This window comes from Lepidochelys kempii, chromosome 19 (genome assembly GCF_965140265.1).
Source record: "Lepidochelys kempii isolate rLepKem1 chromosome 19, rLepKem1.hap2, whole genome shotgun sequence".
Lineage (NCBI taxonomy): Eukaryota > Metazoa > Chordata > Testudines > Cheloniidae > Lepidochelys > Lepidochelys kempii.
The window spans coordinates 19,428,051-19,453,824 of record NC_133274.1 but is presented as its reverse complement, the minus strand read 5'-3'; the positions used below and the strand labels follow the sequence as shown (position 1 = coordinate 19,453,824).

The window sequence follows — 25,774 nt, the reverse complement described above, 5'->3', positions numbered from 1 at the left end:
ATTGAAATCAATATATTTGAAAATGTATAAAACATCCAAAAATATTTAAATAAATGGTATTCTATTATTAAGTGTGATTAATCACGGTTGATTTTTTTAATCACTTGAGAGACCTAATTTTGACCCATACAGATTCTGTATGGTCCACACTGTTACTTCATATTTCTTTACAGTTTACTGTTTTGTTGATGTCAACACTCCCCCATCACCTTTACCGTTATTCCTCTCTCTCTTAAACAGCATCTACCCTTCAATGTCTGTATTCCTGTCCTGAGTGCTATTCCACCATGTTTCTGTAATCCCTATACTATCTGGTCTGACCTCCTGCACCATTTTATTGCCCACTCCTTGCATTTGCGTACAAGCATTTCAGTTGTTTCCTTTGGACCTCACCCAGTTTTCTAGCTTGTGGTGTTCCATTATCGCTTTACTAGATCTTCCTTTAGCTGATATCCCTGCTCCTGTGTGTTAAAGCCAGGCATGAAGATTTCATGAGTTTCTCCCAACTTTTTCTCCTCATCTCCCACATTAAAGTCCTTCTTATCAGTTGTGCCATCCCTGATCCGAGAAGGTTAAAACCCCATGTACTAAAGTGCAGTCCATCAGTTCAGAAAAGTTGTCTTTTCATAAATGTTTCCCAATGGTCAATCATCCGAAAACCTTCCTCATAGCACCAATCCTTCAGCCATCATTTGATCTTCATTAACTTGTCATGTGTTCACCCTCCTTCTCTAGGGACCAGAAGTATTCCACTGAAAATTACCCAACCTTCCACTTCCTTAAGTGTATTATCCAGTGATGTGTAATCCCCTTTGATCCATTCCAGTGGGAATCGAGCAGTGTCCTTTGTCCCCACATGCAGCAGAATCAGTGGACTTTTACCAGCTCCCATCAGGATCTCCTTCACCCTCACGTCCCCACCTCATGTCCTGGCTCCTGGCAGATGGCACACTCTTCTGTTCTCTGGATTTGGTCGGGTGACAGGCCTGTTGAGCCTTCTGAGTATGGAGTCCCCAATCTCACAGATCTGTCTCTTCCTGGTGTTGGTATAAATCTGTTTCATGTTGTCTCTAGCGGACCCCTGTGCATCATCCTTATTTTTCATTAGTTTCTGGTCCCTGTATATCTCCATCATCTCTTCTGCAGGTACTGGCTTCCCTTCTTTTCTTTCTCACCACCCCATCTTCTGCCTGTTCCACCTCCTCAATCCCCGGTGCAGCAAACCTGTTACTCAACTCAATTTCATCACCACTAGCTGGTCTCCTCTGCCTTGTCCTCATGATCACATTCTTCCACGGATCATTTTCCTTTTCTGGCAGGCCTCGCTCCAGGTCCTTTAAGAACATAAGAAAATAAGAAAGGCCATACTGGGTCAGACCAAAGGTCCATCCAGCCCAGTATCCTGTCTACTGACAGTGGCCAATGCCAGGTGTCCCAGAGGGAGTGAACTTAACAGGTAATGATCTAGTGATCTCTCTCCTGCCATCCAGCTCCACCCTTTCTTTAGCAGGAATCTGCAAATCTTGAGTTGTCTGTACCACCTCCTCTCTTCTCCTGCATTACACTTTTAGACCCCCACCTGAATTCCATCATTGTCTCCACCTGCATCTCTAATGCATGAATTTTTTTTGCCATGAGCTCTGTCAGGCGACATTTCATGTATAAGTATCTTCCATCAGATACCCCCTCAAGAATGATATGCATCCCACAGCTTCTGCATCCGACCACCTTCTTCCTAGATCCTATTCCTAGAAAAAAAGAAAGGGAAGGATGGAAAAACCCTCCCCACCCAAAATCCCCCTTACAAACTCCCACAGAAAAATTGGTTATTGCTCTTTTGTAACTGTTGTTCTTCAAGATGTGTTGCACATGTACATTCCACTCTTGGTGTGTGAGCACCCTGTGCAGTCACTGGAAATTTTCTCTTCAGTGATACCCGTCGGATGGCTTGAGTGCCTTCTTCTGCTGCACAATGCTAGTGCCGGTAGAAAGTGCCCAGCTGATCCTACACCCCCTCAGTTCCTTCTTTACGGAAACTCCGATGCAGAAGGGTAGGAGGGCGGGTCATGGACTATACATGTGCAACACATCTTGAAGAACAACCGTTACAAAAGGTCAGTAACCATTTTTTCTTCTTCAAGTCATGGCACAGATGCATTCTACTTCTGGTGATTCCTAAGCAGTGATTTAGGCAGAAGGATCAGAGTTCATGTACACCCAGATCATAACATAGCCCGACTGAATTTAGCTTTGTTCCTAGAGTAGCTGGTGATGGCATAATAGGAGGAGAATTTGTGCACCAATGACCAGGTTGCTGCTTTGCAAATGCTGTGAATACGGAACTGCACCAAGAACACTGTTTGCTTGCAATCTTGTGGAATAAGCAATCAGGAAATACCTGCCTGAATGTAACAAGTGCAAATTGGAATACCTCTCATTCTGTCCACTACAGCCACAAACAGTTGGGTGGACCGCCAAAACGATTTAATCCTCTCTATATAGAATACTAGACCCCGTCTAATATCCAATGAGTGAAGCCTAGACTGAGAATCGCTTCCATTTTGACAGGTAGGTGGCCCTGGTGGAGAGCTTTCTAGTACTTAGTCAGACCTGGTGAAATTGCTCTGAGCAAGTCTGTTCTCTGGGATTTAGCCGTGGAGCTTCCAGGCCAATAAGTGAAGGGAGCTTAGGTTCGGGTGGAGCAGCCACCCGGGCTCCTGGGAGATCACATCTGGGTGTAACAGGAGCAAGATCAGAGTCTAGCAGAGCAGAGAACCAGTGCTGGTGGAGCCCTGCTGGGGCTATTAATATAACACAGGCATGGTTCTGCTTAATTTTTAGGAAACTCTGTGAAGGAAGGAGTGTGATCGGGGGAAAAGCATAACAAAGCTGTCCTGTCCAGAGTAGCAGGAAGGTGGACAATGGACCTGAAGGGAGCAGAATTGGTGACACTTTATGTTGTATTTGTTCCCAGACACCTCTATTTGGATAGTCCCACAGTTCAGGAAAATGTCTCTGGCTACATCTGAGTGAAGAGACCACTTGTGACTGGAGAAAGACCTGCTCAGGTGATCTGCCAGTTCATTCTGCATCCCTGGAAGGTAAGAGACCTTGAGGTTGATTGAGTGGACTATACAAAATTCCCATAAGTTAATTGCTTCCTGAGAAAGGAGGGAAGAGCAAGCTCCTCCCTGCCTGTTTAGGCAAAATATGGCTGCAGTGTTGTCCATAAGAACAAACAAACTTTTGCCCTTGATGTGAGGCAGAAATGTCTGACAGGCAAGGCAAACCACCCCGAACTTTATGATGTTGATATGAAGGGAGAGCTCTCCCTGAGACCAAAGGCCCTGAGTTCTTAGAGGCTCCATGTGGGCTCCCCCTCCTAGTGCTGATGCTTTTGAGACCAGAGTCATTGATGGTTGAGGGCAGATGAAGGGAACACCTGTACAAACATTGAGAGGATCCAACCACCAATTCAGTGAGGTGAGGACCTGTGATGGACTATGAGTAGGGCCCTACCAAGTTCATGGCCATGAAAAATGCATCATGGACTGTGAATCATAGAATATCAGGGTTGGAAGAGACCTCAGGAAGTCATCTAGTCTAACCCCCTGCTCAAAGCAGGACCAATCCCCAATTTTTGCCCCAGATCCCTAAACAGCCCCCTCAAGGATTGAACTCACAAGCCTGGGTTTAGCAGGCCAATGCTCAAACCACTGAGCTATCGCTCTCCCCCATGAAATCTGGTCTTTTGTGTGCTTTTGACCCGAAACTATACAAATTTCACGGGGGAGACCAGTGTTTCTCAAACTGGGGGTCCTGACCCAAAAGGGAGTTGCAGGAGGGTCACAGGGTTATTTTAGGGGGGTCACAGTATTGCCACCCTAACTTTTGTGCTGCCTCCAGAGCTGGGCAGCTGGAGAGCGGCAGCTGTTGGCCAGGCACCCAGCTCTGAAGGCAGAGCCCCGCCAGCAGCAGCACAGAAGTAAGGGTGGCAATCCCATACCCGGCCATCCTTCCTTCTGCGCTGCTGCTGCCGGCAGCTCCACCGTCAGAGCCGGGCTCCCAGCCAGCCGCTGCCGCTCTCCAGCTGCCCAGCTCCGAAGGCAGCACCGCAGCCAGCAGCAGCGCAGAAGTGAGGGTAGCAGAACCGCAACCCTCCCTACAATAACCTTGTGGCTACCTCACCACTCCTTTTCGGGTCAGGACCCCTGCAATTACAACACTGTGAAATTTCAGATTTAAATAGCTGAAATAATGAAAAATATTATTTTAAAAATCCTGTGACCATGAAATTGACCAAAATAGACCGTGAATTTGGTAGGACCCTAACTCTGAGTAGCGTGTCTGAATGAAAATGGCTTGGTGAGTACACTGAAACCAGCCATGTCTGGAGGGGTCTGAGGTGCAGTCTAGTGGTTTTATCACATAAATGCATGAGGCCATGTGGCCTAGGAGCCTCATACAGTTCCGGGCTGTTGTGGTTGGGTGATATTTGAAGTGTGTCACTTGGGAATGGATTGATTGGAATCACCCTTCTAGGAGGAATGCTCTAGCTTGGGCGGAGTACAGCACCACTCCTGTAAACTCTATCCACTGTACCGGACAAATGGTAGAATTGTCTGCATTTATTAGAAGCCTAGGGCCATGAACGTCAACTGGATAACTGGAACGCTGGACACCCCTTAAGCCCTGGCCTGGCCCTTGACTAGCTAGTTGTCCAGATAAAGGTAAACATGCCCGCCTCCCCCATCTCCCCAGGAATGCTGCCACTATGGCATTACATTTTGTGAATGCCCAAGGAGCTACAGACAGGTCAAACAGGAGCACCATGAATTGGTAGGATAAATGGTTCACTGCGTATCTGAGGACACTTCTGTGCCCTTGGTATATCAACACATGTAAGTAGGCATCTCCTAAATGGAGTGTGGTGTACCAGTCTCTGGGATCCAGAAAGGGAATAATAGATGCCAAGGTGACCATGTGGGATGGTATCTTTTTGAGATAGTGGTTGAGTTGGCGCAGGACTAGAATAGGCCTGAGAATAGGCCTGAGATCTCCTGTAGCAGGAGTAGAAACCCTTTTCCCTTAACCTCTATGGCACCTCTTCTACGGCGGCCACCTGAAGGAGGGATTGAACCTCCTGGTGCAGAAGTTTCTTGTGGGAGGGGCCTCTGAAGATGGATGGGGAGGGAGGGTGAGAAGGAGGGGTAGAAATAAACTGGAGGATGTATCCCACTTCTACTGTGCTCAGCACCCAATGGTCTGTGGTAATACGGGACCAAGCGCTGAGGAGGTGGGAAAGGTGGTTTGCAAATACAGGAGAAAAAGAGTCTGATATCATGGGAACTGGTATGATGTCCTCTAACTTCTCTGAGTCCTTTGATTTCAGGGTTATGTTCTGATATTTCTGCCTTTCTCTCTCATTGGTAGCAACACTACAAGGGGGAGGGCAGGAGAAGAGTGTAGAGGAACTGTAGGCCCAGATTCAAGGCCAACCTCTTTAACAACTCTTGGTGAGCCTTCATCTTCTAGAGGCGACATGCCCTCTCATGAAACTGCCTTGTCTGGGGAGGAGAAAAGAGGAGGTCAGCACAGGCTGCTCTTCTTCCCTTTCTGCATCAGCAGGATCCCATTGAGCCAGCTCTTGGAGTCTGGTACTGAGCCTGGGATTGGAGTTGGGACTGAATGGTGTCCAGTGGGGAAGTGCTGCACGTCCTTCAATGCCCCGAATAGGAGCACCTGGAATACACCCTTAAAACTGGGGGAAACCCCCATGGGTTCCAAAAGGATACTGGACCAGTGCAGGTCCTCGGTAACATCCTGGCAAACCACTCAGTGGTACTGCTGTGCGTGGACCCATAGAAGGGTGAAAACATCTGGAGGAGTGGTGAGAGCGGCTTTGAGGATGGGAAGAGTAAGGCCCCATCTTTGGTTCAGAAGAGGTCAAGTCTTCCTCCAGTGGCCACAGGGGTGCCATTCCCTATGGCACCAGTGAACTATGCTGGGGTGGAGAGGTGAGCACCGAGGCAAGCACTGTGGGTTTCCCCTTCGACAGTGCTGCAGGGCGTACCGTCCTGGGTACTTGGTGTTGGCACAGAAATGAGCATCATAACGATTCAGCCAGTACACCTCTGTTCACTGGCACCAATCACGTCAGCTCTTGTACTGCCGGTGATACCAGTACCGACAACAGGAGACGATCCTGGCATCCGCAAATGCCTCTGGTGTGGTTGGTGTCGAGATACTATTGGTACAGCATGGTGCTGCTGATACCAAAGGCTCTTCTGGCTCTGGACTCAGCGGTACCTGTGTAGGTGCCAGAGTCGATGGCAGAGGCTTCTGCAGTCCTGTGGCAGAGGAGTGCTTTGGTGTAGACCACACCCTACTCTGATCCTCAGGCCTGGCAGACTTCGGTGCTGTGGATTGCCCCCTTTCAGCAGCCTGCTTCTTATGCCTTTTTCTAGGCACAGGAGATGGTGATTGGTGCTGGGACTGTGGTACGGTAGGAGGAGTTCTCCTTATCCACACTGAGGCACTTGGTGATGAGTCTGACTGGCCCGGCTCAGATGGAGGTCTCAAGGCATCCTCCATGAGCAGAAACTTTAGCCAGGCCTCCTGATCCTTTGTGCAAGGCTTAAAGGTCCCTACTATGAGCTTCCTCCAGGCACCTCCAGTGGCTTGAGTTCAGGTCACTCAGAGGCACAGCCTTGTTACAGGAGATGCAAGGCTTGAAGCCTGGTGACCAAGGCATCGGACAAAAAAGTGATATATACCGTTAGCTAATTACTTCTCTAAAACTAACTAACTATTTACATTATACAGCAAAATGTCCACTGAGAAAATTTGCGAACACCTGGAAAAACTCCATCAATTGTCAGAGGTGGTAAGAAGGAACTGAGGGGGCGGGGGTTCAGCTGCCTGCTTTATACTGGTACTAGCGGTGCAAGTCAGCAGGGGGCGCTGCAGCCACCCTGATGGGTACCGTTGATGGAAAAATTTCTAGCAACTGTACGCGGGGTGTGCACACACCAAGCGTGGAATGCACATGTGCAATCACTCAGAGAAGAAACTCAGCTGTTAGCTGTTCACTGCCAAGGTCAACGAATGCAAAGTAATGGGTATTGGAGGAGATATGTAAAATACTCGTGCACCTTACAGGATTCTAATTTACCTATATCCAAAAAGTGACCTGGGCATCACTGCAGAGAGTTCAATGAAAACCTCTGCTCAATGTGCAGCTGCAGTAAAAAAAATCAAACAAGATGTTAGGCACATAAGGAATGGGATAGAGAGTAACACACAGAATATGCTAATACCCTTATCCAAATGAATGCTGCAGCTTCACCTGAAATACTGTGTGCCGGACCGGTAAGACAATCTTAAACAGCCTATTGCAGAACTGGAGGGGGTTTAGAGAAGAGTGCTGAGAATTGTAAAGGGGCCTAGAAAAACTCTCATATGAAGAGATTGAAAAGATTAGTATTGTTACCTTAAAAAGAGATGAATAAGAGAGGTCATGATAAATGTATATAAAATACGGACTGGTCTAGAGAAGGGAGATCAGGAGCTGCTGTTCTCCCGATCTAATAACACAAGAACAAGAACAAGCCATACTGATTTTTGCTGCATCATTGCTTTTGTAGCTCTGTCTCCCACTGTCTTTTTTCTTCTAATATTTACATTAGACTAGACATTACATTAAATATAACAGGCTTATTCCCCATCGTCTAAAAACATTCACATTATCCTGGAAGGCGAGGCATTTCAGGTTGTTTTCATATCGTTACACTCTCTGCCTTTTGGCTTGCAAAAATTATATACGAAAATCTCAGAAATCCTTATCCATTTTGGGCATATGTACATTAGTGGTAATTCTATTAAAAGTCCCATTTTCAAGCAATTAGACAATATCATGAAACCCAGAAAGCGGATGGTTCATACTATAATGCTCTTCTAAAATAGCATTATTCATACTATACGATTGTGATTCTGTCACATTTCCTAAGCATAATATGTAATATAATAAAATATTTGTTTTGAGTAAAATATTTATAGTTTAGAAGAAATTGCCAGATTTTACAATTCAAATCCAAGCTCACATAAGGATACAAAATCAGCAAAATCTCTTTGGTATGGGCAGCTGAACTGAAGAGGGCTTGTTCTGAGTCCTGCTAAAAGAGGCAGGTGTCTGCCTTAATGAATCCCAAATATTGCACCAGAAGTCCATTATGGAGGCACAAGGGAGCATGTTATGCTCTCTGCATTGCAAACCCTTTCAGCAGTGACTTGGGTCATTCTTTGCTATGCAGGCTGGTGCTTCTAAAGACTCAGCATAATTTCCAGCCAGGAGTGAGGGATGTCTCCGGACATGATGTCAGGTCTTGGAATCCAGCTAGCCCCCTGGAAATGGCAGCCCAGGATTATACATTACTGACGCAGAGCCATTCCTAAACAAGGTCACTTGACACAGCATCACTGGGAGCCTTGCACAGGTTGAAACTGAGGAAAGAAAATAAATGAGCAGAGACTGCTTGTTCTCAGCTTTTGATAACTGCGCACGACAGTGGCACATTGGGGACCCTTAGAGGGTAGGGAGGAAAACTGCAAAATGGGAACTAACTGGCAAGGCAGCAGGGCTGCCAAAAGGGATCTGGAGGGGATCACCAATTCAATACGAGCCAACAACGTGATGCCGTTGCAAAAAAGGCTAATATCAGCCTGGGGTGTGCTAGCAGGAGTGTGGTATATAAACATGCGAGGTTTTGGTCTTGCTCTCAGCACTGGTGAGGTCTGGAGTACTATGTCCAGTTCTGGGCACCAGACTTTAGGAGACTTGTGGACAAATTGGAGAGAGGCCACAGAAGACCAACAAAAATGAAAGAAGATTTAGAAAACCTGATCTGTGAGGAGAGGTTAAAAAAACTGGAGATGTTGTATAGAGAAAAGGAGACCTAGGAGAGGATATGATAAGTCTTCTGATATTAAGGGCTGTCATAAAGACGACCGTGATCAGTTGTTCTCTGTGTCCACTGAAGGTAGAACAAGAAGTAACTGGCTTATTCTGGAACATGGGAGATTTATTACATATTAGAAAAACTTTCTAACATAAAAGATAGTTAAGCTCTGGAATAGACTTCCAAGGGAGGCTGTGGAATCCCTGTCACTGGAAGTTTTTAAGAACAGGTTGGCCAAACACCTGTCAGGGATGATCTAGGGTTACTTGGTCCTGCCTCAGTGCAGGGGGCTGGAGTTGGTGACCTTTCTAGGTCCCTTCCAGCCCAAGGTCTCTATGATTCATGTGCGTGTGTGTGTGCTTGTGTTGTGGAGAGTGGCACTTTGGGGTGCATTCCACCTTTGATCTGGATTTGCTGTCTTCCATATTGTATGTGAAATGTGAAATGCTGTATGTACCCTCCAAATCCCCATTTGGCTCAGTTGGGCTGTTCCCACACACAGGGGCAGAACCTTCCCTGTGAGTTCAGGGTGGAGGCATAGGAGTGGGAGTGGAGGGAGCTCTTAAGACTCAGGGAAAGAAATAGGGGCAGCTGGCTGTAGGCTGGAAAGGGGCATCCTGGTAGTTCTTATAGAAGTTCCTCGGTGGCTTGGCAACCTGTGTTCCAAAGCACTCCTGTCCTCCACTCAGGCACCGGTGCCCTGTCTCGTCTCCCTCCCCACCTTGGCAGTTGGAAAATGTGCTTCTGCCCTTCCCCTGGGCTGGATGTCTCCACCAAGACCCAGAGTGTCTGGAAGGTGGGACCAGACTGGGCCAGGGAGTCTGACCTGTTCCCTGTGGCCAGACTGATCTCATGTACTGCAGTGGCTTCTCCAGCCCCTCCTCCATGTCTTGCTCTTGACTCCACCCCACACTCCCAGCACATGCAGATGGGGATGCAAACATAGCTGGGTCCTGCTCTCACCTCTGTGAGGTATTGTTGGGGAAGAAAACATGGCGGTGGGAGGGGCACGGAAACCTGAATCTATCCTCTCAGGATTTCTGTTACTGGGGCTCTAGCCTCTGCTGCCCCTGAATTACACCATTCCTGCTCACACTTCTCCATACAGTTGCAGGAAAAGGGAGGAGTGTGGTGAACACGGGGCCTTACTGCAGGGTTTGGGAGTTTGTTTTAATGTATATTCCAGCTCAAAAAGGATACTACTGAAATAAAAATGTCCACAGAAGATCAAGAAACATGATTAGATGCCTGAAAAGATTTCTATATGCAGAGATAGAAAAAAATAATCTAGATTCATAGATGATGTTTGCAGAGACCATTCTGATCAACTAGTCTGACCTTTTGCATAATGCAGGGCAGAGAACTTCACTCACTGATTCCTGCTTCAAGCCAATTAATTCTGGATGAGTTGGGGCTGATCTTTTAGAAAGAGACAGCCAGCCTTGAGTGAAAGATTTCAAGAGATGGAGAATCCACCATATCCCTGGGTAAATGGTTCCAGTTAAAGCTTTGTGCCTTACTTGTAGTCTGAATTTGTCTAGCTTCAACTTCCAGCCATTTGGTCACATTATGTCTCTGTCTGAAAGATTGAAGAAATCTTTTCCCCAGGCAGGTACTTACAGACTGTAATCAAATCACCTCTTAACTTTCTCTCAGAATAACTAAACAAATTGAGCTTTTGAAGTGTCTCACTGTAAAACAGATTTTTCCAATGTATTCTTTGAACCCTTATTAGTTTTTCAAATTCCAGTAGTGGTCTCATCAATGCCATACACAGAGGTGGGACTTCCTCCCTATTTATACTCTATATTCCTCTGTTTATACAGAAGATTAAGACTATAACAAGAAGGGTTTCTGCAGGTATGTTAGCAACAAGAAGAAAGTCAAGGAAAGTGTGGGCCCCTTACTGAACGAGGGAGGCAATCTAGTGACAGAGGATGTGGAAAAAGCTAATGTGCTCAATGCTTTTTTTTGCCTCTGTCTTCACTAACAAGGACAGCTCCCAGACTGCTGCGCTGGGCATCACAACATAGGGAGTAGATGGCCAGCCCTCTGTGGAGAAAGAGGTGGTTAGGGACTATTTAGAAAAGCTGGACGTGCACAAGTCCATGGGGCCGGACGCGTTGCATCCGAGAGTGCTAAAGGAATTGGCGGCTGTGATTGCAGAGCCATTGGCCATTATCTTTGAAAACTCGTGACGAACGGGGGGAAGTCCCAGATGACTGGAAAAGGGCTAATGTAGTGCCAATCTTTAAAAAAGGGAAGAAGGAGGATCCTGGGAACTACAGGCCAATCAGCCTCACCTCAGTCCCTGGAAAAATCATAGAGCAGGTCCTCAAGGAATCAATCCTGGAGCACTTACATGAGAGGAAAGTGATCAGGAACAGTCAGCATGGATTCACCAAGGGAAGGTCATGCCTGACTAATCTAATTGCCTTCTATGACGAGATAACTGGCTCTGTGGATGAGGGGAAAGCGGTGGACGTGTTATTCCTTGACTTTAGCAAAGCTTTTGATACAGTCTTGCACAGTATCCTTGCCAGCAAGTTAAAGAAGTATGGGCTGGATGAATGGACAATAAGGTGGATAGAAAGCTGGCTAGATCGTCGGGCTCAATGGGTAGTGATCAATGGCTCCATGTCTAGTTGGCAGCCGGTATCAAGTGGAGTGCCCCAAGGGTCGGTCCTGAGGCCGGTTGTGTTCAATATCTTCATTAATGATTTGGAGGATGGCGTGGACTGCACCCTCAGCAAGTTTGCAGATGACACTAAACTGGGAGGTGTGGTAGATATGCTGGAGGGTAGGGATAGGATACATAGGGACCTAGAGAAATTAGAGGATTGGGCCAAAAGAAATCTGATGAGGTTCAACAAGGACAAGTGCAGAGTCCTGCACTTAGGACGGAAGAATCCCATGCACCACTACAGACTAGGGACTGAATGGCTCGGCAGCAGTTCTGCATAAAAGGAGCTAGGGGTTACAGTGGACGAGAAGCTGGATATGAGTCAACAGTGTGCCCTTTTTGCCAGGAAGGCTAACAGAATTTTGGACTGTATAAGTAGGGGCATTACCAGCAGATCGAGGGATGTGATCGTTCCCCTCTATTCGACATTGGTGAGGCCTCATCTGGAGTACTGTGTCCAGTTTTGGACCCCACACTGCAAGAAAGATGTGGAAAAATTGGAAAGCATCCAGCAGAGGGCAATAAAAATGATTAGGGGACTGGAACGCATGACTTATAAGGAGAGGCTGAGGGAACTGGGATTGTTTAGTCTGCGGAAGAGAAGAATGAGGGGGGATTTGATAGCTGCTTTCAACTACCTGAAAGGGGGTTACAAAGAGGATGGATCTAGACTGTTCTCAGTGGTAGCAGATGACAGAACAAGGAGTAAATCATCTCAAGTTGCAGTGGGGGAGGTTTAGGTTGGATATTAGGAAAAACTTTTTCACTAGGAGGGCGGTGAAGCACTGGAATGTGTTACCTAGGGAAGTGATGGAACCTCCTTCCTTTGAGGTTTTTAAGGTCAGGCTTGACAAAGCCCTGGCTGGGATGATTTAGTTGGGGTTGGTCCTGCTTTGAGCAGGGGATTGGACTAGCTGACCTCCTGAGGTCCCTTCCAACCCTGATATTCTATTATTCTATGAATACAAACTGTGTACAATAGCAAACTCAGAGACCGTGTACGGGCTTTGGAGGCTAGGGTGGTGGAACTGAAGGAGCTAAGGGAGACAGAGAGGTATGTTGATGAGGCTTTCTGGGACACTGTAGATTTGTCCCACCTCCGGTGAGACAGCCCCTTCACTGTTAAGGAGGATGAAAGGCTCAGGAAAGGTGAGCAGTTAATGGAAACAGAGGGACACCTTCCCATAGTTGGGACCCTCCTTCCAGATGATGCTGGGGTATCCTCTCACACTGAGGTTACCTCTCCGGGGGAGGGAACTCCAGTCATTAGGAAAAGGCAGGTGTTAATACTGGGAGATTCGATCATTAGAAACATAGCTAGCTAGGTTTGTGATGACCGGGAGAAACATATGGTGACTTGCCTGCCTGGTGCGAAGGTTGTGGATCTCTTGAGGCATCTAGATAGACTTATGTGTAGTGCTGGGGAGGAGCCCGTGGTGATGGTACATGTAGTTACCAACCACGTAGGGAAGGGTAGGAGAGACGTCCTGGAGGCCAAATTTAGGCTACTAGGAAAGAGACTGAAATCCAGGACCTCTATGGTGGCATTCTCAGAAATGCTTCCAGTTCCATGCGCAGGGCCAGGTGGGCAGGCAGAGCTTCAGAGTCTCAATGCATGGATGAGATGATGGTGTAGAGAGGAGGGGTTTAGATTTATTAGGAACTGGGGAAACTTTTGGGATGGGGGAGCCTATACAGAAAGGATGGTTTTGGAATTAATTGAGAAACTTAACAGTAACAAGTCACTGGGACCAGATGGCATTCACCCAAGAGTTCTGAAAGAACTCAAATGTGAGATTGTGGAACTATTAACTATGGTTTGTAACCTGTTGTTTAAATCAGCTACTGTACCCAATGACTGGAAGACAGCTAATGTAATGCCAATATCTAAGAAGGGCTCTAGAGGTGATCCTGACAATTAAAGATCGGTAAGTCTAACGTCTGTCCTGGGCAAATCAGATGAAACAATAGTAAAGAATAAAATTGTCAGACACATAGAAGAACATAAATTGTTGGGCAAAAGTCAACATGGTTTCTGTAAAGGGAGATCATGTCTTACTAATTTATTAGAGTTCTTTGAGGGGGTCAACAAACACGTGGACAAGGGGGATCCAGTGGACATATTGTACTTAGATTTCCAGAAAGCCTTTGACAAGGTCCCTCACCAAAGGCTCTTACGTATATTAAGTTGTCATGGGATAGAAAGGAAAATCCTTTCATGGATTGAGAACTGGTTAAAAGAAAGAGAACAAAGGGTATAATTGGTATATTTTCAGACTGGAGAGGGATAACTAGTAGTGTTCCCCAAGGGTCAGTCCTAGGACCAATCCTATTCAACTTATTCATAAATGATCTGGAGAAAGGGGTAAACAGTGAGGTGCCAAAGTTTGCAGATGATACTAAACTGCTCAAGATAGTTAAGACCAAAGCAGACTGTGAAGAGCTTCAAAAAGATCTCACAAAACTAAGTGATTGGGCAACAAAATGGAAAATGACATTTAATATGGACAAATGTAAAGTAATGCACATTGGAAAAAATAACCTCAACTATACATACAATATGATGGGGGCTCATTTAGCTACAACTAATCAGGAGAAGGATCTTGGAGTCATCGTGGATAGTTCTCTGAATACGTCCATGCAGTGTGCAACGGCAGTCAAAAAAGCAAACAGGATGTTAGGAATAATTAAAAAAGGGATAGAGAATAAGACGGAGAATATCTTATTACCCTTATATAAATCCATGGTATGTCCAGATCTTGAATACTGCGTACAGATGTGGTCCCCTCATCTCAAAAAAGATATACTAGCATTAGAAAAGGTTCAGAAAAGGGCAACTAAAATGATTAGGGGTTTGGAAAGGGTCTTATATGAGGAGAGATTAAAGAGGCTAGGACTTTTCAGCTTGGAAAAGAGAAGACTAAGGGGGATATGATAGAGGTCTACAAAATCACGAGTGGTGTGGAGAAAGTGAATAAGGAAAAGTTATTTATTGAATAACTTCAGTATGTGTAATAACCCAGCCACTCCCAGTCTCTATTCAAACCCAAGTTAATGGTATCTAGTTTGCATATTAATTCAAGCTCAGCAGTTTCTCGTTGGAGTCTGTTTTGGAAGCTTTTCCCTAAGGGTATGTCTACACTACGAAATTAGGTCAAATTTATAGAAGTCTGTTTTGTAGAAAGCGGTTTTATACCGTTGATTGTGTGTGTCCCCACACAAATCCTCTAAGTGCATATAGAGTCGGCGGAGTGTGTCCACAGTACGGAGGCAACCGTTGACTTCTGGAGCGTTGCACCATGGGTGGCTATCACACAGTTCCCGCAGTCTCCGCCTCCCATCTGAATTCTGGGTAGAAATCCCAGTGCCTGATGGGGCTAAAATATTGTCGCAGGTGGTTCTGGGTACATATCGTCAGGCCCCCCTTCCCTCCCTCCCTCTGTGAAAGCAGGGGCAGACAATCGTTTTGCGCCTTTTTTCTTGAGTTACCTGTGCAGACGCCATACCACGGCAAGCATGGAGCCCGATCAGCAAATCATCACTGTATGTCTCCTGGGTGCTGGAAGACATGGTACTGCATTGCTACACAGCAGCAGTTAATTGCCTTTTGGCAGCAGACAGTGCAGTATGACTGGTAGCTGTCATCGACGTAGTCCTGGGCGCTCTTTTAATCGGGCACCTGGGCAAACATGGGAGTGACTCAGCCAGGTCATTTCCCTTTTAAGTTTTGTCTCGTGGGGATTGAGTCCTACCAGCAGTGCACTGTCTTTTAACCTCCAGCCAGCAGAAGATGATGGCTAGTCGTCATACTGCACTGTCTTCTGCCGAGCACCCAGGAGATGATGGCTAGCGGTCGTACTGCACAGTCTGCTGCCAGCAAGATGTATAAAGATAGATGAAGTGGCTCAAAACAAGAAATAGACCAGATTTGTTTTGTATTCATTTTCTCCTCCTTCCCTCTGTGAAATCAACGGCCTGCCAAACTCAGTTTTGAATTCTATCCTTGAGGTTTTGAGTTCTATCCTTGAGGGGGCCATTCAGTTTCTCACAAAGCCACACCCTTTGTTGATTTTAATTCCCTGTAAGCCAACCCTGTAAGCCATGTCGTCAGTCGCCCCTCCCTCCATCAGGGCATCGGCAGACGTTCGTTCCGTGCCTTTTTTCTGTGCAGACGCCATACCACGGCAAGCATGGAGCCCGCTCAGCTCACTTTGGCAGTTAGGAGCACATTAAACACTACGCACATTATCCAGCAGTATATGCAGCACCGGATACTGGCAAAGTGATACCGGGCAAGTAGGTGACGTCAGCGCGGTGACGTGAATAATGAGGACATGGACACAGACTTCTCTCAAAGCATGGGCCCTGGCAATGTGGGCATCATGGTGCTAATGGGGCAGGTTCATGCAGTGGAACGCTGATTCTGGGCTCGGAAAACAAGCACATTCTGGTGGGACGGCATAGTGTTGCAGGTCTGGGACAATTTCCAGTGGTTGCGAAACTTTCGCATGCGTAAGGGCACTTTCATGGAACTTTGTGACTTGCTTTCCCCTGCCCTGAGGTGCAAGAATACCAAGATGAGAGCAGTCTTCACAGTTGAGAAGTGAGTGGGGATAGCCCTGTGGGAGCTTGCAATGCCAGACAGCTACCCGGTCAGTCGGGAATCAATTTGGAGTGGGCAAATCTACTGTGGGGGCTGCTGTGATGCAAGTAACCAACGCAATCAAAGATCTGCTGGTACCAAGGGTAGTGACCCTGGGAAATGTGCAGGTCATAGTGGATGGCTTTGCTGCAATGGGATTCCCTAACTGTGGTGGGGCCATAGATGGAACCCGTATCCCTATCTTGGCACCGGAGCACCAAGCCAGTGAGTACATAAACCGCAAGGGGTACTTTTCAATAGTGCTGCAAGCACTGGTGGATCACAAGGGACGTTTCACCAACATCAATGTGGGATGGCCGGGAAAGGTACATGACGCTCGCATCTTCAGGAACTCTGGTCTGTTTCAAAAGCTGCAAAAAGGAACTTTATTCTCAGACCAGAAAATAACTGTTGGGCACGTTGAAATGCCTATATGTATCCTTGGGGACCCAGCCTACCCCTTAATGCCATGGCTTATGAAGCCATACACAGGCAGCCTGGACAGTAGTCAGGAGCTGTTCAACTACAGGCTGAGCAAGTGCAGAATGGTGGTAGAATGTGCATTTGGATGTTTAAAAGCGCGCTGGCGCAGTTTACTGACTCGGTTAGACCTCAGCAAAACCAATATTCCCACTGTTATTACTGCTTGCTGTGTGCTCCACAATATCTGTGAGAGTAAGGGGGAGACATTTATGGTGGGGTGGGAGGTTGAGGCAAATCACCTGGCTGCTGGTTTCGCACAGCCAGACACCAGGGTGGTTAGAAGAGCACAGGAGGGCGCGGTGTGCATCAGAGAAGCTTTGAAAACCAGTTTCATGACTGGCCAGGCTACGGTGTGAAAGTTCTGTTTGTTTCTCCATGATGAAACCCACCGCCCCTTGGTTCACTCTACGTCCCTGTAAGCTAACCACCCTCCCCTCCTGCCTTCGATCACCGCTTGCAGAGGCAATAAAGTCATTGTTGCTTCACATTCATGCATTCTTTATTCATTCATCACACAAATAGGGGGATAACTACCAAGGTAGCCCAGGAGGGGTGGTGGAGGAGAGAAGCACCAGGAGAGGTGATGGAGGAGGGAAGGACAAGGCCACACAGCACTTTAAAAGTTTAAAACTTTAAAACTTATTGAATGCCAGCCTTCTGTTGCTTGGGCAATCCTCTGGGGTTGGGTGGCCGGAGGCCCCCCACCACGTTCTTGGGCATCTGGGTGAGGAGGCTATGGAACTTGGGGAGGAGGGTGGTTGGTTACACAGGGGCTGTAGCAGCGATCTGTGCTCCTGCTGCCTTTCCTGCAGCTCAACCATACACTGGAGCATATTGGTTTGATCCTCCAGCAGCCTCAGCATTGAATCCTGTCTCCTCTCATCACGCTGCCACCACCTTTCAGCTTTAGCCCTCTCTTCAACCCGCCACTTACTCTCTTCAGCCCACCACCTCTCCTCCTGGTTATATTGTGCTTTCCTGCACTCTGGCATTGTCTGCCTCCATGCATTCGTCTGTGCTATGTCAGTGTGGGAGGACAGCACGAGCTCAGAGAACATTTCATCACAAGTGCGTTTTTTTCACCTTCTAATCTTCACTAGTCTCTGGGAAGAAGAAGATCCTGTGATCCTTGAAACACATGCAGCTGGTGGAGAAAAAAAAAGAGGCAGTGGTATTTAAAAAGACACATTTTCTATAACAATGGCTACACTCTTTCACGGTAAACCTTGCTGTTAACATTACATACACAGCACATGTGCTTTTGTTCCAAGGTTGCATTTTGCCTCCCCCCACCACATGGCTAACAGTGGGGAACATTTCTGTTCAGCCACAGGCAAACAGCCCAGCAGGAACGGGCACCTCTGAATGTCCCCTTAAGAAAAGCACCCTATTTCAACCAGGTGACGATGAATGATATCACTCTCCTAAGGATAACACAGAGAGATAAAGAACGGATGTTGTTTGAATGCCAGCAAACATACACTGCAATGCTTTGTTCTACAATGATTCCAGAGTACGTGCTACTGGCCTGGTGTGGTAAAGTGTCCTACCATGGTGGGTGGAATAAGGCTGCCCTCCCCAGAAACCTTTTGCAAACGCTTTGGGAATACATCTAGGAGAGCTGCAAATGCCAGGGCAAATTAATCATTAAACATGCTTGCTTTTAAACCATGTATAGTATTTTAAAAGGTACACTCATCAGAGGTCCCTTCTCAACCTGGCGGGTCCGGGAGGCAGCCTTGGGTGGGTCCGGGGGGGACTGCCTCCAGGTCCAGGGTGAGAAACAGTTCCTGGCTGTTGGGAAAACCGGTTTCTCCGCTTGCTTGCTGTGAGCTATATACAACTTCATCATCATCATCTTCCTCATCCCCAAAACCTGCTTCTGTGTTGCCTCCATCTCCATTGAAGGAGTCAAACAACAGGGCTGGGGTAGTGGTGGCTGAACACCCTAAAATGGCATGCAGCTCATCATAGAAGCGGCATGTTTGGGGCTCTGACCCGGAGCAGCCGTTTGCCTCTCTGGTTTTCTGGTAGGTTTGCCTCAGCTCCTTAAGTTTCACACGACATTGCTTCGGGTCCCTGTTATGGCCTCTGTCCTTCATGCCCTGGGAGATTTTGACAAATGTTTTGGCATTTTGAAAACTGGAACAGAGTTCTGATAGCACGGATTCCTCTCCCCATACAGCGATCAGATCCCGTACCTCCCGTTCAGTCCATGCTGGAGCTCTTTTGCGATTCTGGGACTCCATCGTGGTCACCTCTGCTGATGAGCTCTGGCCAGCGTGGCAAGCTGCAGGTGACCATGCAAACAGGAAATTGAAATTCAAAAGTTTGCGGGCCTTTTCCTGTCTACCTGGCCAGTGCATCTAAGTTGAGAGTGCTGTCCAGAGCGGTCAAAATAGAGCACTCTGGGATAGCTCCCAGAGGCCAATACCGTCTAATTGTGTCCACAGTACCTCAAATTCGACCCAGCAAGGCCGATTTAAGCTCTAATCCACTTGTCAGAGGTGGATTAAGGAAATCGATTTTAAGAGCCCTTTAAGTCTAAAAAAAGGGCTTCATTGTATGGATGGGTGCAGGTTTACATCGATTTAAAGCTGCTAAATTCGACCTAAACTCCTAGTGTAGACCAAGTATCCTCACACCTTCTTGTCAACTGTCTAAATGGGCCATCTTGATTATCACTACAAAAGTTTTTTTCTCCTGCTGATAATAGCTCATCTTAACTAATTAGCCTCCCACAGTTTGTGTGGCAACTTCCAACTTATCTGTATTGTGACAAAGCTCTGTCCTTGTCTCCGTGGGTCCCGCATTTCCTGGCGGATTTCAATAGCCTCAGAGACTCACTGTGACCCTCCACATAACCCTTCTCTCTCTAGAGACAAGAGTCACAGTCTACTGAGCCATTTTCATCATAAGCCAGTGAGGGAGGTGAGGAGAAGCTATCCTCCCTTGCACAGTCTCTGTTGTCTCCCAGTCTCAGTGATTAATCAGTGCGGGGGTGACAAATGGGGGAGCCCAGGCCCACCCTCTACTCCGGGCTCCAGTCCAGGGACTTTAATAGTATCAGCTATGGTTGCACCTTCTAGAAACATGACACGTACAATTCCCTGGGCTACTTTGCCACAGCAGCCCCCACTTCCTCAAGCTCCATTTCACCCTTACCTCAAGGCCTCCTTCCTTGTGCCTGATATGGTGTGTACTGCTCGGTCTCTCCAACAGCGCAACTTCCTCCCACAGCTCCTGACATCCACACCCACCTGACTGACTGGAAGGCTTTTAACTAGTTTCAGCCAGCCCCTGATTGGCTTCAGGTGTCCCAATCAACCTAGCCTTCTCCCTGCCTTCTGGAAAGTTCTTAATTGGCCCCAGGTGTCTTAATTGACCTGGAGCAGCTGCCATTTCACTTATCCTGGTACCAGGGATTTGTTTAGCCTGGAGCTAATATAGCTATCTCCCACTGCTTTTCTATAGCCGTCTGGCCTTGTTCCTCACACAATATATCAACTTGTTTTATTTTAACTGTTTGTTCAGCAGCCCAGGTGTTTAGGCAGAGGAGCACTTAAAAATAATGCAGCCATCAGGATGATCTTGTATGAATTTCATTTGTGTGCTTGTTACTGTGACTCACAGATCAATAATGAAAGGTCAGCACTGACCCCCATCCCTGTGCTACTCCACAGACTCGGCTCTTGACCCAAATGGCAATGGAACATCATTTATCTTTGTTTATGATCATTCAGCCAGTGCTTTTGTAACACTGACAGACACTGGTCATTGCTGAGCAGGATCAAACCTGGGGTCTCTAGAGCTTAGCGCATGAGCCTCTACCGCATGAGCTAAAAGCCACATGGCTCTTAGCGAAGGCTGTAGAGTAGACTCATTAATCTCTCTCTCTAAGTGGTCTCGGTGCCACTAGAGGGGACAGAACACCACACCCAGGAGGTGTGTGGGTTACACTTTCCTTTGACAGTTTCATATCTAAATTAATTTTCAAATAAGATTTCCTGAAACATTGCATCAAATGATTTACTAAAATTCAGTACGATTGTAAACCATAATCAGATGCAATATTAAACCATTTCATAGAATCATAGAATCTCAGGGTTGGAAGGGACCCCTGAAGGTCATCTAGTCCAACCCCCTGCTCGAAGCAGGACCAATTCCCAGTTAAATCATCCCAGCCAGGGCTTTGTCAAGCCTGACCTTAAAAACCTCTAAGAAAGGAGATTCTACCACCTCCCTAGGTAACGCATTCCAGTGTTTCACCACCCTCTTAGTGAAAAAGTTTTTCCTAATATCCAATCTAAACCTCCCCCACTGCAACTTGAGACCATTACTCCTCGTTCTGTCATCTGCTACCATTGAGAACAGTCTAGAGCCATCCTCTTTGGAACCCCCTTTCAGGTAGTTGAAAGCAGCTATCAAATCCCCCCTCATTCTTCTCTTCTGCAGACTAAACAATCCCAGTTCCCTCAGCCTCTCCTCATAAGTCATGTGTTCTAGACCCCTAATCATTTTTGTTGCCCTTCGCTGGACTCTCTCCAATTTATCCACATCCTTCTTGTAGTGTGGGGCCCAAAACTGGACACAGTACTCCAGATGAGGCCTCACCAATGTCGAATAGAGGGGAACGATCACGTCCCTCGATCTGCTCGCTACGCCCCTACTTATACATCCCAAAATGCCATTGGCCTTCTTGGCAACAAGGGCACACTGCTGACTCATATCCAGCTTCTCGTCCACTGTCACCCCTAGGTCCTTTTCCGCAGAACTGCTGCCTAGCCATTCGGTCCCTAGTCTGTAGCTGTGCATTGGATTCTTCCATCCTAAGTGCATCCTAGGTCCTTCTGTATCCTATCCCTCCCCTCCAGCGTATCTACCACTCCTCCCAGTTTAGTATCATCCGCAAATTTGCTGAGAGTGCAATCCACACCATCCTCCAGATCATTTATGAAGATATTGAACAAAACTGGCCCCAGGACCGACCCTTGGGGCACTCCACTTGACACCGGCTGCCAACTAGACATGGAGCCATTGATCACTACCCGTTGAGCCCGACAATCTAGCCAGCTTTCTACCCACCTTATAGTGCATTTGTTTCCCTTCTCTCACTAACCTGTAACTTAATCAAGGAATGGGTCTGGTTTGTTTGCTATTGAACTAACTAGTGCATCACAATAGTAAAGAATCACTTTTCTAGGTGAGCATAAAGAACAGCAGCTGGTTGTTAGACTGGCATAATCATCTTCCCCTGTTTTGGTACTTAGGCATTGTATTGAGCTGGCAAAAGGCCTTCTTGGGGTGGCAGGGATTGTTGTTAGCTTCCCAGGGCAGAAGCCACACATTGAAACACACCTAAAAACCTATCAGGCCTATGATTTCCACCAGTGTGAGATGAAATCAAACCCAAAGGCTATCCAAGTTCTTAAATGACCCTATTATCCTGAGTGCCCATCAAAAATATTTACGAGTGTATCCTCACAGCACCCTGTGAGATAGGGAGGCATTGTTAGCCCCACTTTATAAATGGGAAACTAAGGCACAGACTCTAGTAACTTGTCTAAAGTTACATAGGAATTCTGTGGCAGACCTGGGAATTAAACCCAGGGACTCAACCACACCATACCTCACCTCTATATTTTCTTCTTCAACGTGTTTCTTTTTCTGACTTCAGTATGAAGATGAAAAAATAAAGCATATAAATAAGAACGATGTCATTTAAAATACTTTCACATGCTGTTTATTTTTGTAGGATTTCTGCACCTTTGATTCCATCAATGATAAAATGTATAAAAATAATTTTAAATGATGCTTTCTTTTTTTTATATTCATACAATGTGCAGCTCTCAAAGACAGAGATGATGAGAAATGAACACAGGCATCACATAACTCTCATGCTCCTTTTGCCCTTTTCCTGATTCTGATTGTCAGGTTCAGGATCACAACAATATGAACAATATCCAGAAAACAGTTACTGGTTCTATAGATTTCCAATGTGTAGGATACGTAAAGGAGGAAATTTAATTTGGGGATAAAGCCTCTAAAGTTAATGTACCTTCCCCTCAGCAGCAGCCCTCTCTGATTCATTCACAATACAGAATTTCTGCTAATAATATTCACAAGAAATACTGAGTTCCTACCTACACATTTCTGCTCCCACTATGTCACACTGCCGATGCTGAACTGAGCAACCTATGTCACACCATAGCAGGAGAAATGGCTTTTCTATTCATTCCATCTCCCTTGTTACAAATCTTCCTCCATCTGCTGATTTTGTAAGTGCACATGCTCACTGCAGAGACCAGAAACAAGTTCTACTAAAAGATTTATAATCACAGACAGAAAATAAATACAAAATGATTGGCAAGGAGTTCTCAGTTACATGCACAATATCAGACTAGCAACAGAGACAGTAACTATCATTACAAACTACAGGACTAAGAGTACATAAGCCACTAGGTGGGCTGTGGGAATGCACTAGGACAAATGACAAAACAAGAAAGTAGAAGAACTAAGAACATTTTTTGAACTGGATTAGTTTCTGGAAGGCCTGTTTAAACTCTTCATTAAAAGCGGTGTATATGACTGGATTGATAAGCGAATTTAAGTAACCTAGCCATGTGAAAAAGTCCAGTAGGATTGGATGAAACCAGCAGGCATCCTGACAGATTGGCAGAACCAGGGTCACAACAAAGAATGGCAGCCAGCAGAAAATAAAAGCTCCCAGGATAATGCCCAGAGTTTTTGTGGCTTTCCTTTCTCTTGCAGCAGAAATTCTTTTCCTTTCCAGGACACTATCTGCAAGTTTGATTTTCACATGATTGATAAATACCGGGGAGCCCCCTGAATGAGCATTCCCCTCATGAAGGTTAGAGTTAATGGAGCAGAGAGAAGACCCAGTGGAGCCGGTAATCAGGTGGGCTGTGGTAAATCGTTTTCCATATAGTGAAGGTGGCTTAAGAATCCTGGATCGAGCGGCTACATAAATTCTCCCATACAGTATAACAAGGAGCACAGCCGGGATATAAAAAGCTCCGCAGGTTGAATAGATTGTGTAGGAAATCTGATCAGTGTTCACAGTACAGGCTGCCATTTCTTCATGAGCTTTTGCCTGTCTCCAAAAAAGTGGTGGCATAGAAATACAAATAGAGATCACCCAGACAACAGCAATCATGAGGGCTGCTCTGCGAGCCGTCCGATGTTTTGTGTATTCCAAAGCATCTGTGATGGCCCAGTATCTGTCCAGTGCAATAACGCAGAGGTGCAGGATTGAGGCTGTGCAGCCGGTGATGTCTGACAATAACCAGATATCGCACATAACTTGACCAAAGGTCCACGTGTGGCTGACAGTATAAGCAATACTGATTGGCATGACTAAGATAGATACTAAGAGATCAGTCACCGCTAAGGAGCCAATGAGATAATTTGCAGGTGTATGAAGCTTTCTAGTGAGAAAAATGGTGATCATTACAAAGGAATTGGAAAGAATAGTTGCCAGAGTTATCACAGACAGGACGACGGCCACTAAGACCTTCAGCCCCAGCAGTGTGGTCTCATCCCACGCCACTGGCATTTCAGTGGCGTTCAGTGACTCATTTGATGTGCTCTGGAGAGAAAGCTCCTTGGAACGGTTGCACTGGGCCATTCTCTGATTTTCCTTTGCTATTTAGTCCGCCATAAAAAGGTGAGAATGTTGCTGTTTCTGCCGAAATGGAAGGTCTGTGGCCAGAACGCCCAGGCTGGAGGGAACCAACTTCTAGTGAGCAGGAGCCTGGCCAGGAGTTGAAGCATTTTTCTAAACTAGATTCCTGCTGCTTATTTCCACCTCTCTTTTGTGACGCACTTTAATAAGCAGCAGGTTCTAACGCAATTATCAAGACATTATTTCTGCCATATATTAACACGGACTATAGGATAAAGGGTGGAGTGTTTTAATTTCTGTTTGCTCCACGTCTTCTTTTTGAGCTAAGTCTCCAGCAGGCAGCAAGAATCAGCACTGGAGAGTGAAAGGTAGAGAGAGAAACATTCTACATGGCCATGCTGGCCCCATCTTTGGGACAAAACTTTCCTAGAAAAAGTTTGCCCTCAGTTAATAGCTGACCATGATGACTCTTATAACGGGGAACGCGCTCTTCCCAGAGTACATATCGACATAATACAACACTGTTTGACTTGTTTCTGTGGACATAACTTCTGCCAGACACACTTATTAGGCCCTCTTTAGTGATTTGTGCAGGGTTCTATCGGTGTGTGCATCTCCAGACCATCCTTTCTTTCTCTCAAATGCACGTTCAACCCTCAAACATTGGTCTCGATTTCTGAATGATTAACAGAGTTCAATGCTGTGGACCTGGAATTCACAGGATGTTTTAGTTACTGCGTTGTCCATGACTGAGTAGATGGTGAATGATTATAATGAGCTGTGGAGTCATGATTCCCCCAACAGAAGGAGGACGTCATCATCTGACAAGGCTGGTTATCGCTGAATGGATCTAAAGGGAGAAAGTGAGTGTGTTAGCCCAGAACTGTGGAATCATGTGACATGGGAGTTCACAGCCCTCAGTTTCAGACTGGGCCTTGTGGGCATTAATGAAGCCACAGGTCTCTTTTTATGTATTTCTTTAGATGTAGTAGGTGACTATCTGTATAACTAGAGCCTTACTATCTGTCAGCGAGCTCCACACACACAGATAATAAATCCCTACCACCGGTCAAAGTGGAGTCTGAAGATACTGGACTCCTCAGACAGAAAGTTTCAGTTGTTACTCCTCACAGATTTATTTTGAATGGGAGCTTTCTGTTTAGAGAGCGGTGTTGCCTCAGCAATTGGAACTGGTATTGTTTCAGATCTCTCACTAGACTATTTCTGGGTTGGAAATATAGCAAAAAAACAACCCCACAAAAGAACAGCTTTCTGTACATCTGCTAAAAGTCCCATTTTAAAGAACTGAGCTAAGATTCAACCTAAAAGAGCTTTGAACTTACTGATGACTCAGAAATTGCCAT

The 25,774-nt window shown here is 46.3% G+C and overlaps 1 protein-coding gene across 1 annotated transcript; it reads right to left on the bottom strand.

Moving 5' to 3' along the window:
• Positions 1 to 22,535: 22,535 nt before the first annotated feature.
• Positions 22,536 to 24,598, bottom strand: HTR1D (5-hydroxytryptamine receptor 1D). Its single transcript, XM_073317648.1, has one exon. It carries the CDS (start codon positions 24,411 to 24,413, stop codon positions 23,280 to 23,282), a length of 1,134 nt encoding a protein of 377 aa, XP_073173749.1. The 5' UTR covers positions 24,414 to 24,598; the 3' UTR covers positions 22,536 to 23,279.
• Positions 24,599 to 25,774: the final 1,176 nt, after the last annotated feature.